The sequence below is a fragment of the Nilaparvata lugens genome, chromosome 5 (genome assembly GCF_014356525.2).
Source record: "Nilaparvata lugens isolate BPH chromosome 5, ASM1435652v1, whole genome shotgun sequence".
NCBI classification, from domain to species: Eukaryota; Metazoa; Arthropoda; class Insecta; order Hemiptera; family Delphacidae; genus Nilaparvata; species Nilaparvata lugens.
In genome coordinates, this window is record NC_052508.1 from 5,467,572 (window position 1) to 5,482,794 (window position 15,223).

At 33.6% G+C, this 15,223-nt stretch overlaps 1 protein-coding gene across 1 annotated transcript; it reads left to right on the forward strand.

Moving 5' to 3' along the window:
• Positions 1 to 1,807: 1,807 nt before the first annotated feature.
• On the forward strand, positions 1,808 to 13,858 carry LOC111061700 (microsomal glutathione S-transferase 1). The gene is made up of 3 exons (XM_022349393.2): positions 1,808 to 2,357; positions 8,110 to 8,192; positions 12,677 to 13,858. The coding sequence occupies exons 1-3, from the start codon at positions 2,232 to 2,234 to the stop codon at positions 12,918 to 12,920; spliced, it is 453 nt and encodes a 150-aa protein (XP_022205085.1). The 5' UTR covers positions 1,808 to 2,231; the 3' UTR covers positions 12,921 to 13,858.
• Positions 13,859 to 15,223: the final 1,365 nt, after the last annotated feature.

A 15,223-nucleotide genomic window follows, 5' to 3' on the forward strand; every position in this document is an offset into this window, starting at 1 on the left:
TCGCCACAGTCAGAAATGATTTAATCCGTATTAAACATTGCATTCAGTCTAAAAAAAACAAGAGAAATAAAAACAATATAAAAACATTAAAACAAGTACCCTCTTCTATTCAAAACATTTCAAACTTTAAAACATTTCAAAAATTAATGAATAAGAGAATATAAATCATATAAAAATGATCATACATTATCTAATATCAACTTGTTTATTCTTGCATTTAAATTGGAAAGTGGCCAAAGTAAGCCGAAACTAGTTGTTGGAAATGTTTTAGATAAAAGGGTACTCATATTTTTAATAATATTGAAGATGAACATTAAAAAATTTGAAAAATCTATTTCACCTATTTCTAATACGGTATACCACTTTCATATTTTATGCATATAAGTATAATAAAGAATTTATTTTAATACTAATTTGATGATAAAGAGTGGATGAACCGATTAAAACGTTTTAGTAACACTTAAAGCATTGGTACTATGTTACTTAGTTATTCTGTTGAGTTGTATGAACTGAGAGGCAAAAGGTTTTATGTGTACATATTATTGAATTTTTCGAGACCTCTATTAATGTTATCATTTATAATCTTACTTTATCCATTCAGCTGATATCTTGTATGCATTAAGCAGGGAACCCACTATGCCGTCACCGTCAGGCGCCGTCCGGCTCCAACCGTCACCGTTGCGTACCGGCAACATTGCTTTGCATTGTTTTAAACGAATGGCAACCCACTATACCCGTCCGTCACCGGCCACTACCGTGTCCGTCAGTCACCGTCGGCCACCATTGCTGTTTGGAGCATTCTTGCCGGATAGCCAGTCCGTTTTTTTATCATTCTTCCAGTCGACATTCAACTATAGTGCGGTCCACGTTATAATGTCAGTATTTGATCAACATTGGACTTGCTATCCTTGTCTATCATTTGACAAAGCAGATAGCGCTATACTTTTCTAGCTCCGCAAAGCTACCAGATCGTTATTTAACAATGTAGAAATTTTCCACAGCCATTATAACGTGGACTTCACTATATCAGTGAAGTCACATCGCCAGTGTTTTGTTGTAGTGCGCCTTTGTTCTGTGAGCGATGAGTACGGATGAAATGTTGATAGAGGCTACTAGGGAGTATCCCTTCCTGTATAATACCAGTGATAATAGTTATCACGACAACAGGAAGAAAGATAATGCTTGGCAGGAAATCTCACAAAAGGTTGATATCATGTGAGGTAAGTTATTTACAAATATTATTCTGTAAGCGAAACTATGAAATCAAAGTTTTGGCTGTTTGACAAATCACACGATGATGGGAAAGGGCTCAAATTAAAGGTCTTGATCCCAGGGACTCGGGAAAAGTTAGCAGTTGTCTTAAGTCAGCACATGCTGCGGCTATTACTAGCAATTCCTCGTCTGATGAACTCTCCATAGCAACTGATGCATTTCTTCTGGATAGCTCCGGTTTCTGAGGGAGCTAACCAGACGGGGAAGTGGGTTATCGCCGGAAAAATGACGGTGAAGGCGACGACTGACGGTGACGGTCGGTGCCGGACTGCGCCTGACGGTGACGGCATAGTGGGTTCCCTGCTTTAGAGTATAAGAGAATACATAAAAACTCATGTTTTGACATAAATAGCGCATTCCGTTTTTGAAGAACTTTAAACTCGATTTTCTCCAAACAGCAAGAGGGGCACATAGAACCTTTTGCAAATCACACGACGAAATGATCCGATTTGTATTAAACATTGCATTTAGTCAGAAATAACGTGAATTATTTTTAAAATTTAAATAATTAATGAAAGAGTGAATTTTACCTGTTTCTATCGTTTGCCATAACGGGTGGGAACCTGAACTGAAGACTTTAGGTTCCTTTATCTAAAGAAGACGCAATGTAACAAACATAACCTTAAAGCAAAAAGCATGCATGTGTGCTGGAATATCGATATCAATTTCTAAACTCGATATATTTCAAAGGTCGATATTCTCGAAGGTCGAATCTCATTTTTGTAAACAAGAAGAGGTGTATCGCAATCGCATTGTTTGGTTATGCTATGCTTAGCTTCTTCTTGTAGTCTTCTATCTAATTATTTTTGTTAGCTTCAATATTCACAGTCATTTGAATCAAAAGCGCTTGCTCATTGTTTAAGATATTCTGTTTCTCAGTTGTCAGAAAGCTACACGTGTTCAGGAACGTTAAATCTTTTAATTTTTAATTTAGAATAAAGTTTTGAATCTTGTTCAAAATGTCTTCAAGTTTGTACACCACGGATAATCCCGTATTTTCAGCTTATCTTTTTTATTGTGCAATTTTGGTACTAAAAGTCTTGTTTATGGCACCTTTAACTGCAAGATATCGATTTGCTAAGAGGGTAAGTTTTATTAACATAAGTTAGTTAATTTCAATGTTCAACTTTCATTCAAACATAAAATGAGAAATAATTATCAATTATTTATAAAAAATGTTTCAAGTAAAATTGCTGGACAATTTTTACACAGTAGTTAGTAGATAATTACTTCATTAGAAGTACTTTCCACTTTTAAACGACCTGTTGCAATTAAGCATAAATATGGGCGTGAACGTGTTAATATCCCAAAAGTTTAACCTTACGTGTGCCTTTTTACCAAGCCTAAAAAATTACGTTAAAGAAATCCAGTTTCCTAATGGATAAAATATACGTTTAATACCTTCTGCTTCATCCATTACCCACATTTGTGGGATCGATGGCGTCACAGTAAATCAATGATTGCGTTTTATCTATTATTTTTGGGTATAATAAAATAAATTAGTAAGATTCCATTGCGACCGGTCACCCATACACTGCTGAATCCAAGCAAATGTAACTTGAAATTACGGTACTCTTCTAAAAATTATGCTGCTTACCACTAAGGTGAGCCAATAGCGCGTCAGGGTTCTCAATAATTTATAGGTTATACATAATTAAAATTCAATTACAGTACCGATAAGTACATTATTTTGTAGTATTTTATTTTCCTTAGGAACTGTGTTATCGTACTAAATTTTCGGTACCTAGTAGGTTTTATCTGATATTTCAATTTACATTCAAACAGATTAGCGTAATCACCAATCTACTGAAACATAAAAATGATAAGCTAAATATTTCATAAATAGTTGAAACCAAAATTAGGCTATAAATACCTCGATAACTGGTTTGTTCACTAAAGTATGTCAGCTCCTATACTAACTTTCTAGTTTGATTTCTTGACAATTGATAAGTTTTGAAGAATTTTCATAGATTATCATCATACACACAACTTTAATTTCAGCCTTTTTTTACAGCCACCAGCATAATTAAAAATTTCTAGTTCATAACTATTAATTTATACACTTTTTTATGTATTTGAATACGACATGCAGTCTATTATTAAGTAAATAATTAAAAACTTTTACTTACTGACTGAAGTACTTTCGATCGTACTTCAGTCAGTAAGTAAAAGTTTTTAATTATTTACTTAATAATTGACTGCATGTCTTGATCAAATACATAAAAAAAGTGTGTTAATACAAAGCAGCTAGGAATGGATCAAGAAACCATTACTGATTAACAATATTATAATTAGATCTCCTTAAAAATATAAATTTGCAGCAATCAATTATGAATTTGGAGCCCAAACTATGTGAACCTTTTTATACGACATAACTAGGCCTATCAATAGGCTACATGATAATCTGTAGTGTGTGAATTATAGTGAGATTCATTTCAAAGTGACAGCATTTTTCAATTGAAAACTATGGTTCGGAACCCACTTAAGCTGTCGTAGGTTCACCCATTATCATCCGTCGCACAAGACTAAAATCTCATGTGAGTAGAAAAGATAGCATAAGAAGATATCCCATGGTATAGATCATTTATGTTCCAAATTTCAAGCTGATTTTCTGTTAACTCAAGACGATTACTGTCGACTTCTGTCTATTATTACTGTTTTGTTGAAGTAATAATAATAATAATATCGTGTGACCTGGCTGGCTCAGGTCTGGTGTCAGAGTTTTCAGGTCGCAACTGATCAACTTTTTGTTAAAGTGAGAGTGTAAGAATGGCACAGTATGAGAGACCAATGTCAGAACAGAGAACAGTGTCACATAGATATTCACAAACAATAAATACTAGGACTATCGGCTTGAGACAGTGGAAATTTGAACATAAAAATGATCTACAATGGGATATCTTCTTATGCTATCTTTCCTCTATGGTAAAACCCTCAACAAAATAGTTCCTTATAAAGGTGCGTACAGATTTACGCGCCGCGAACATGAGCAATTCACTTTTAATCAGCTGATGCCAAGCTTTTTATATCTGTATCTTACCGTTTCTGTAAAAATACAGATATAGTCAGCTGATTAAAAGTGAATTGCTCATGTTCGCGGCGCGTATATCTGTACACACCTCTAAACTTACGTAGTACTGTAATAGAGAAAAGGTAACACAAGATGATATCTTTTCTCTAAAAGGTTCTACAGCATCTTGTGCTATCTTTTCTTTATATTTCTGTTTACTTTTACATAGTTAGAAACATTTAAGGTTGTGCAAAGGCTAAAAACTAAACTTTCTACTCGTGATATTTTTCTAAGTTTTTCGATTTGTATACTATCAAGCTATCAAAATAAAGAAGTTTTCTCAGGAAAAGATTTTTTCCCGATCATTACTTTTTGAGATATGAGCGCCTGAAATTTGAATTTTTGGGACAGAACATTTCAAATTCGGTAAAATATAAATCCATGAGAATTGGAGGATAGATTCTTCATGGTATTGTTGATCTAGTAAAACAAAACTTTTCTGAAAATATCAAGTTTTGAAAAAGTTATTCAATTTACCAAAAATAACTCAACTAAAAGTTATTTTTAGTAAATTGAATAACTATGTTAAAAATTGATATTTTCAGAAAATGTTTGCTCTACTAGATCAACAATACCATGAAGAATCTATCCTCTAAATTTCATGGATTTATCTCTTACCGAATTTGAATTGTTCTGTTCCAAAAATTTAATCTTTAGGCGCTCATATCTCAAAAAGTAAAAAAAACTTTTTCCTGAGAAAACTTCTTCTTCTTGATAGCTTGATGATATACAAATCGAAAAACTTAGAAAAATATCACGAGTAGAAAGTTCAGTTTTTAGCCTTTGCACAACCTTAAGGGCCGGTTTCCGAACTCGGGATTTAGCTAAGTTCTAGACTTTAAACAGCTGGAGTCAGAAAATTGGCTTTCCGAAACGGGGCGTAGTCGTAGTACACGTTTAAATTAAGTTTCGGAAAACTAGAAAATTGAACACAAAATAAAATAGTGTAGGCTAAAGATTCAGCTATTCTGAATTATCTAGGAATGTTTCATTTCGTTAAGGAAAATCGTTTCCAAGTATAGAAATGAGAAAATAAAGATTATCATAAAAACTGCGACTACGCCCCGTTTCGGAAAGCCAATTTTCTGACTCCAGCTGTTTAAAGTCTAGAACTTAGCTAAATCCAGTGCTCGGAAACCGGCCCATAATAATATATGTGTCATTTGTTTCAGAACAGTTTCACTGTTATCACGACCAGTTATTATTTAAATAACTGTTGTAAGATTATCTTCAAATTGTTAGCATTCCTTATCAGTGCTTTCATTGGTTGATTGGTAATTTTAAATTATAAACGGCATCCAACATTTGAGCAATAATACTTATTTGAACTGAGTTGACAAAGTTCAACGAGATAATTATAATTAATTGATAACTTAACAAATATAAGATAGTTGTCCAATGTTCTCTTTCTTGTTGACCGAGCGAAGTGAGGTCTAAGATTCAAGTCGATGGATTGGCATTTCTCCTAATGTTTAAATGTTTATATGTTGCGCATTTACGGCGAAACGCGGTAAAAGATTTTCATGAAATTTGACAGGTATGTTCCTTTTTTAATTGCGTGTCGACGTATGTACAAGGTTTTGGAAATTTTGCATTCCAATGATAATATAAAAGGAAAAAGGAGCCTCCTTTATACGCCAATATTAGAGTAAAAATCTGGTGTGGCGCACTCACACAACTTTCCTTGCCGTTATGAAAATTTATCACCTGACGCTAGTGTTACCGCGCATCTCAAGTCTACCATTCAAAGATCTGAGCCAGCTGGTGACAAGCCAATAACGCTGGAGACACACGAGGTGTGCTATCTCTTCATAGTGAATGATTTAATAGAATCAACAGTTGTCAATAAATCAATAGTTTGCAATTTAATTTCTTTCTCGAATTTCGAGCTTATTTTCAATTTTAGGTGAAATTAACATTAATTGAAGAGATGATTTTCATGCTGAATCTTTTCCACTTGATTTTTTTTTTTTTTTTGTTTAAATTGTATCTGAAGCCTGATAATTTTGAATCTAAAATCAAACTTTGCATAGATGAGGCGGAGCTCCTGAAATTTTTACAGATATGGGACTTGTGGCAGTTGATAGAGCTTATGAATGCCTATTTCAGGTATAAATTTGATCAAAATCGTTGAAGCCGTTTTTGAGAAAATCGCGAAAAACCCATCTTGAATTGCATTTAATACGATATTGATCGTGTTCAAAAACATGGAACATCTGTAAAATGTATCTTTCCATCAACGTTGTAGACAGTATTGCAGCCAGACCTGATAACAGCGCTCTCATTCACATTCCGGGACGACATGTCACGGTACGATAGGACAGAAAGCTCTATGTTTATTTAGGATTTTTTCTAGACATTTTAAATTGATGAATTATTTATTAATTTTTGAGAAAACATAACAATAGGTCAATGTAACTTACTGAGCGCGAGGTCTACTGTTCACAGAACTACTAGTAGATAGTTCTGGTGGACCTTTGAACGTCCTTACAATTCCACTATTAAAAATAGATAAAATTAATACTTGGACGATGGCATATTGACGAAACCAGATAGATTTTAGATAAATCTCTATTCTAAAATTTAAGAGGCCCTGAAATTGATCAGCTGCGACCTGAAAACTCTGACACCAGACCTGAGTCAGCCAGGTCACTCGATATTACTAGTAGTTCTGTGAACAGTAGACCTCACGCAGTATTCTCATCCACAAGTACCTGATTGAAACTATAAACCTTATGGAAATACAGCAATAGACTGGCTTCTCCACACATCTGTGTAATCACTTGTCAGCTGATTTATGATGAATAATTCTATAGTCTGATTTTTACTCTAATATTGTCGTATGAAGGAGGCTCTTTTTTCCTTTTATATTATCCTTGAAATGCAAAATTTCAAAATACCTTGTACATACGTCGACGCACAATTAAAAAAGGAACATAACTGTCAAATTTCATGATAATCTATTACCGCGTTTCGCTGTAAATACGCAACATATAAACATTTAAACATTAAGAGAAATGCCAAACGGTCGACTTGAATCTCAGACCTCACTTCGCTCGGTCAATTATTATAGAGAAATCTCAATATTATAAAACGTGAATTCTACTCATAATGCACCATGTCGCTAATTTCTGCTTTACATGCCGACAGACAGTCCATTGTATCTCTCGTTCGTATTCATATTTTTACTTGAAAGATTTTCCAAAATTGTTGGTGAAATTCGTTTACACGTTCAGCATTGGCTTTAGGATGACGAGCCAAAAGTTTTAAAAGAAAGTTCAGGATAATAATAGAGCTAATGTGTGAGTTATCAGCTTCTGATAAGACAAGCGCGTTTAAGAAGGTCACACTGAATCACAGTTCAGGGTCCGGGTTATCTTCACTTGAATACTACTTTGTTGGAATATTTCGGCTGATTCTCTTTCATTTTTATAAATTTCGTAATTTATGGAATGTCATCTACTAGCTGTCACCTTCCAATCCCTTAGAACTTTCGCCCATATAAAATAACACGAACTTGGATAATTATTTCAATTCAAAAAATATTTTTTTCGCACAACATAATATTATTACAAAACATTGTACCAGCTAGAAATACGAAATAAAAAAATACTAATGAAAATTATATGTTTTGCTTTATAGGACAAAACATATTATATTATATCATTTTAGTTCATTGAAAATCACATTATCTATTTATCAATAAACAGTATCATGATCGTCAGATTTATCATTCCTATTTAATCTAAAAAATGTTTTTTTTTCAGATTTTCGCCAACCCTGAAGATACAACTCTGACGCCTAAATCCAAAGTCAAATACGATGATTTGGACATTGAAAGGGTTAGACGGTATGTTGCTTTTTTTTTTAATTCAATTCAATAATTCTTTATTGTCAAATAAAGTGCACAAGAATACATAAATGTTTTTAGGCTATAGGACTAAAAATCAGTTCACAAAAAAACTATTATATTAAACGAGAATGAACAGTTAATATTACATTAATAAACCTTTATCAGCTACCGTCTACATAGAAAGCTTTAAGGAGGACCAACGGAGGCACTTGTTTGTTTGTTCCATTATTATTTCATCTTGGATCAATTGTATTAAATCATGTTTTTTGTCCATCTCAAAGCCAACGTATTTATCCTGAGAAATCTAAGACCATTACTATAGTGAGGTCCACGTTATAATGGCAGTGGAGAAAGATAGGAGACTAACGTTGCCTCCGTTGATCCTCTGTCTTGTCAACGTCTTCTATAGACGGTAGCTGATACAGGTTTATCCATGTAATGTGAACTGTTCATTCTCGTTTAACAATAATCAATTATCCTATTATATTAAGCGAGCAATTTCTGTATTTATATATCTGGTTATTTTTATATCTGGCTATTTTTATATCTGGTTATGTATGTCCAACGGATCTCGAAAACGGCTCTAACAATTTTCAAGAAATTTGGAACATAGTAGGTTTATGATATAAACATTCGATTGCACTAGGTCTCATCCTTGAGAAAACTCGCTGAACGACATTGAAAGAATAATATTATTCATCCTTGGCTGAAACAGCTGTGGATAGTAAAAAAGTGAGTATGTGAAAATTCAAAATATCGCATCCCCGAAATTCATAAGATGACGTATAGCCAGCTGTGAAATATAAACACGATCATTTTAGAGAATTGTGTTCTGTTTATCAATAAATAAAAATAACGAGCGATGCTCGGTGCCCCGATATTATTTTATTAAGCAAGAAATTATATTTTTCAATAATTCAATAATGAATTTTCATAATTAAGATCAAATATTATGTTAATTTATTATTCATTCTACATTGTTAAAAGACGATCTGGCAAGAGAGCAAAGCGAGAAAGAGATAGCGCTATCAGCTTTCTTGAATGATAGACAAGGATAGCAATACCATTGCTAATCAAACACTGCCATTATAACGTGGACCTCACTATAGACATCAGATAGCTCTCAAAAAATGTCTATTGTGCAATGTATCATCCCCTTCTAGCCTATGAAATCATATTTTCGGAAACGCAACACAAGTGATTGACATATTTCATTTATATTAATGGACAATACTAGTATATCCAGAGTTCAATTTTTCGCAGTCCTTTTAAATTCTACCAGATTGAATGGAACTTGGTAAACACAAGATATGTTCACATCATATATTTGCTAAGTCATTTTCAATCCAATGTACCTAGAATGTATTCTAGTTACATTAGTTTAATCTAAAGGTGCGTACAGATATACGCGCCGCGAACATGAGCAATTCACTTTTAATCAGCTGACTATATCTATATTTTTACAGAAACGGTAAGATTCAGATATAAAAAGCTTGGCATCAGCTGATTAAAAGTGAATTGCTCATGTTCGCGGCGCGTAAATCTGTACGCACCTTTAAATATCGGAGCACCGAGCTTCGCTCGTTATTTTTATTTATTGATAAACAGAACACAATTCTCTAAAATGATCCTGTTTTATATTTCACAGCTGGCTATACGTCATCTTATGAATTTCGGGGATGCGATATTTTGATTTTTCACATACTCACTCGCTCACTCACTTTGTTACCATCCACAGCTGTTTCAGCCAAGGATGAATTATCCTTTTAATGTCGTTCAGCGAGTTTTCCCAAGGATGAGACCTAGTGCAATCGAATCTTTATATCATAAACCTACTATGTTTCAAATTTCGTGAAAATCGTTAGAGCCATTTTCTAGATCCGTTAAACATAAATAACCAGATATAAAAATAGCCAGATATAAAAATAACCAGATATATAAATACAGAAATTGCTCGCTTAATATAATAGGATATCGGGGTACCGAGCTTCGCTCTGGAGTACAAAAGCATATAAAATTTATTACGAAAGAAGAAATTATAATATATTTATAGTTCATACAGAAAGGTTCTATCCAATCACAGTGGTTTGAATTAATTCCCAGAGGAATACAAACATTTCTCTCACAAAAGCCGGTTAAATTTTAATCCTGATTAATTTCACGTGAACCAGATCAGAGATGACCATTTCAAAAAGATAGCTTATCTGATTTGTTCCACTGGAATTAATCAGGATTGAAATTTAACCGGCTTTTGTACAACTGGCACTAAGTACCTGATTGAGAGTTCAACAGCTGAGTCATAATTTTGTCTCAGTCCCATACACATGCATTCGCTCACTCTCTTCCATCATCAACGGACGACGAAATTATCAGCTGTTTTTCCAAGGATGAATAAATCCTTTGAATGTTCCTCAGCGAGTTTTCCCAGGGATGAGACCTAGTGCAATCGAATTTTATATTACAAACCTACTATGTTCTGTATTTCGTGAGAATCGTTAGAGCCGTTTTCGAGATCGGTGAAATACAAACATATAAACAGAAATTGCTTGTTTAATAGTGTAGGATATAGGATAGAATTCATAAGGACGGAAAAACGTTGTACGTTACGTTCAAAATTCGATGTGTGTGTGCCTAGGCTAATGCTTGGATAGTCCATACGGTCAAGCTTGAAACTTAGAATAAAACTATTCAATGACTTAGAATAAAAACTTTTTACCGTTTTTCAAACAATCAAAAATCATTTTTTCTTCCAGCTTGAACATGCTTGAAGTAATATATTTCATTGATTAAAAGAAGGATGAAAGGGTGCTCTTTCTTACAAAGATATCGGGAAAAGTTGAGAGATAATTTGCACCGAATCACAGTATGATAATTTGAATAGCACTGGGATTCGACTGTATAACAGACTACCAGCATAGATAAAAGATTTAATAAGAAGATATCCCATGGCATAGGGCGTTTATGTTGCAAATTTCACTGTTAACTCAAGCCGAGTCCTAGTAGTTCTGTTTCGTGAAGCTATGTGACGCTGGTAGTCTCTCATACTGTGCTGTTCTAGCACTCTCAACCCAACAACACAGTAATAATAGACAGTAGTCGACAGTAATAGGCTTGAGTTAACAGAAAATCGGCTTGAAATTTGGAACATAAACGACCTTTACCATGGAATATCTACTTGTGGTATCTTTTCTCCATGATACCAGCTGCCACAGATCGAAAATTTATAGCCTTGATGGAAAGTTAACTAACTTTCAAGTTTTTGTGCATTTTCAACTTATGAACTAGTTTGTACTGCTTTATGTGTATTCCATGTATATATTTATATTTTCCATATATTTATCTCGGGCCACTCCCGTGTTTCGAATGGACACATTAAGATGTTGGTCCCGGCTGCCTAAAAAGCAGTCGTTAGATCATGTCAGAGGCCCTGAAATTGAACAGTTGCGACCTGAAAACTCTGACACCAGACCTGAGCCAGCCAGATCACTCGATATTTATTTATTTTCGCCACACTGCACAGAAAGCAGCTGTTTTCCAGTCCCTACGTAGATCTGAAAGATATTGTTTGCAGACGACTCTCGTCTGACGTCAAAACAGGTTTTGACGTAAAACAGAGTACCCTTTCCGGCCGCTAAATTTCAAGTGTGCTAAAAAAGCTGATCTTAAAACTTTTCATTATTTGAGTTTATGATTCAATAATTAAAACATTTATAATAATATCATCTTATTGTCATTTAAAATAATAAAAAAGTATAAACTCAACGTCCCACATAATTGAAAATAATCCTTTAGGTTATTTAGACAAATCAGAATAAAAAATAAAAATACTTGGACAATTTCCTGATATTCAGATTACCTCAGATTTGCTAGAGCTATTACCTTCCACTTTTGCTTTCAGAAGTGATTAATAAACAATTATTCTCATATATATTGTTTATTTTTCTGTGTGGCAAAAAATAGCGTTTGCACCACGGGCAAAAATTTTTTTCCGGCTCTCAATCTTTTCTAGTCCTTGGCCTACGGCCTCTGACTTGAAAACCGATTTTGAGCCGGAAAAGTATCATTTTCGGCCCTAGGTGCGAAATATACTATTAAACAATACAGTAGTCAGAAAATAAAAAAACAGGCTATTGCCCAAAACTTCTTCAATTTTCTAATTTTGTCTTAAATTGTCCAAGTATTATTATTATATATTTTGCAATAACTATTAACTGGTTCAACTCACCAAATAGGCTGCCCCTTTTATAGGTGGTATTTTATAATTTGATTCATTTTATTTGTTTTGTCTGTTAACTTATCCCTATTTTGTGTTATCTAAATTTGGGAGAGGATTAGCACAAGATTACCTTATTTTTCCTCTCCCTATAATTTTGATGATGTACTTATTGTATAAATGAATTCTATCTATATTATATTTCGTTTATCTTCAATCGATTTATTTTGTTCATTATTTAATTTTATTTATACCATTTCAATTGCAGAGCGCACCTGAACGACCTTGAAAACATTCCCGTGTTCATGGTGGCAGCCCTACTGTACATTGCTACCAACCCCTCCTACTTCCTGGCGGTCAACCTGTTCCGCATCTTCACGATCGCGCGCATCATTCACACGTTCGTGTACGCGATCGTGGTCATACCTCAGCCGGCGCGCGCACTCGCGTGGGGAGTTGGCTACGCCGCTACCATCTATCTGGCCTTGCAAGTTGTACTGTTCAGTCTCTGAAAACATTGACTGATTTCTCAAATTTCATTAATTTTCATCGAAAAACAAGGTTATTCAAAAAATGAGCCTTGCAACTTATACTGTTCAGTCTCTGAAAACATTGACTGATATCTCAAATTTCATCATTTTTTATCGAAAAACAAGGTTATTCAAAAAATTAGCCTTGCAAGTTGTACTGTTCAGTCTCTGAAAACATTGGCTGATTTCTCAAATTTCATTAATTTTCATCGAAAAACAAGGTTATTCAAAAAATGAGCCTTGCAAGAAGTTATACTGTTCAGTTCAATCTCTGAAAACATTGACCGATTCACTCCATTTTCCACGCTAACATCTATCTAGCCGTGCAAGTTATAGCCTACTATTCAGTTTGAAACATTCAGAGTTTCCTCAAACTCAATTCATTTTTATCGAAAAACTTAGTTGTTACAAAAAAAATGTGATTCGATTGAGGGAATTTCTGCTCTTCGAAAGAACATCTTTTTCCATAATTTTCTAGAGATTGGCTAAGGGTGTAATCACATTAAATGCGTATATGTGCAAGTACATGTCACATGATCATTGTGTCATCTCAAGCAAGAAAACAAAAACATCTGGAAAGTGCCATTAAAACACGTTGTGACTTTGTATGGTATGAGATGTGAATTTATCATGAATTTCATTATGAACAGTATATGAACGTGAATTATCGCTCATCCAGTATAGGATTGTTCACCTGATAAGATTGAATGAAATTATTGTGTTCTATTATACCATTGATATTATTACATATTTTCAATCTTGCATAATTGTTATTCATTTGAATTTCCACTCATTAATTCATTTTGTTTGTATCGATTTTTGGTGTTAATGTGCTCAAATAATTATATCTATATAATAATTGAACTGAATTTGCGGGTTTGTGTATGCTATTTTTAAAGAATAAAGTATTTTTGATAGAATACTGTCAAGGTTTATATAATCTATTCCCTTCACTCAAGTTCTATTTTTCATCGAGGAATTTCTACTTGGATGAAAGAAAGTAACCTCAAATTACGCAAATTTTATTTCCAATATACAAAATTGAATATAATCGTTTTTGTCATGGCTTGAATAAGAAGCCTAGAGCTGTAGCCAAAGTGTAATGAAGCAGGTCAATAATCTAAATACAACATTTTAAATAGAAAAAAATACAGGAAAGGCCGATTCAAATTTAAGTTTCAACATGGAATTTTCTAGTAGATTTGCAGTCGTTTTATAGATCAGTCGTCAGGTATTTGAAGAAGTTTCTCTCATATAAAATTGACTTGAAGGTTTCCAATAACTTCTACTTCATCAAGTATCTGTTATTCTAAATTGTGTCTCTTCTAATCAATAATGTCTTTCTAATATATTCAAACACATAACCAAGACCTTTCCTCAAATTTCTTTAAATTTATATTTTAACAAAAAAACCTCATTTTTTCCAACTATATTCAGCATCCTATAGCTAGGACTTCAAATTTCTAATTCCACACATACCAAACACTTTATCAAGGTATCAGTACTTGAAATTTGGTCACTTCTTTGTTATTAAATTGAACGACTAGCAGTCAAATTTCTTCAACCATGAAGATGGCGGACATGCCGAAAGATCTCGTTGTCACAGAAAGGCTCAACTCACACTTACGCGACTCAGGTCGAGAAGAGACTCGACTCTAGTCGAGAGCATGTGTTTCAAAATGGTGACACTCAGACCAGTCGATTATAGTCTCCGCGACGTCACCATTTGAAAACACATGCTCTCGACTAGAGTCGAGTCTCTTCTCGATCTAAGTCGCGTAAGTGTGAGTTGAGCCTTAGTGAATAAATACATTTATTGGAGAAATGTGACTGATAGTCGTTCAATTTCATAACAAAAAGAGATATAATAAACCTACCAACCAGTTCTTTCAATAATTAAGATTTCCTCGATCTTCTCCTGCTATAAGGCTGTGCAAAGGCTAAAAATAACTTTCTACTGGTAATATTTTTTCGATTTGTATATAATCAAGCTATCAAAATGAAAAAGTTTTCTCAGGAAAACATTTTTTTCCGATCATTACTTTTTGAGATATGAGCGCCTAAAGTTTATATTTTTGGGACAGAACATTTCGAATTTGGTAAGAGATAAATTCATGAGATTTAGAGGATGAATTCTTAATGATATTCTTGATTGAATAAAACAAAAATTTTCTAAAAATATCATTATTCGAGACAATTATTTAATTTACCAAAAATGACGACTAAAAATTATTTTTTGTCATTTTTAGTAAATTGAATAACTTTCTCGAATATTTTTAGAAATA

What these genes read in the sequence shown, in the direction of transcription:
- LOC111061700 (XM_022349393.2), top strand. Translation starts at nt 2,232, where the DNA reads ATGTCTTCAAGTTTGTACACCACGGATAATCCCGTATTTTCAGCTTAT. An exon ending in GATATCGATTTGCTAAGAGG is followed by an intron (nt 2,358 to 8,109) that starts GTAAGTTTTATT and finishes TTTTTTTTTCAG; the next exon opens with ATTTTCGCCAACCCTGAAGA. An exon ending in GACATTGAAAGGGTTAGACG is followed by an intron (nt 8,193 to 12,676) that starts GTATGTTGCTTT and finishes TTTCAATTGCAG; the next exon opens with AGCGCACCTGAACGACCTTG.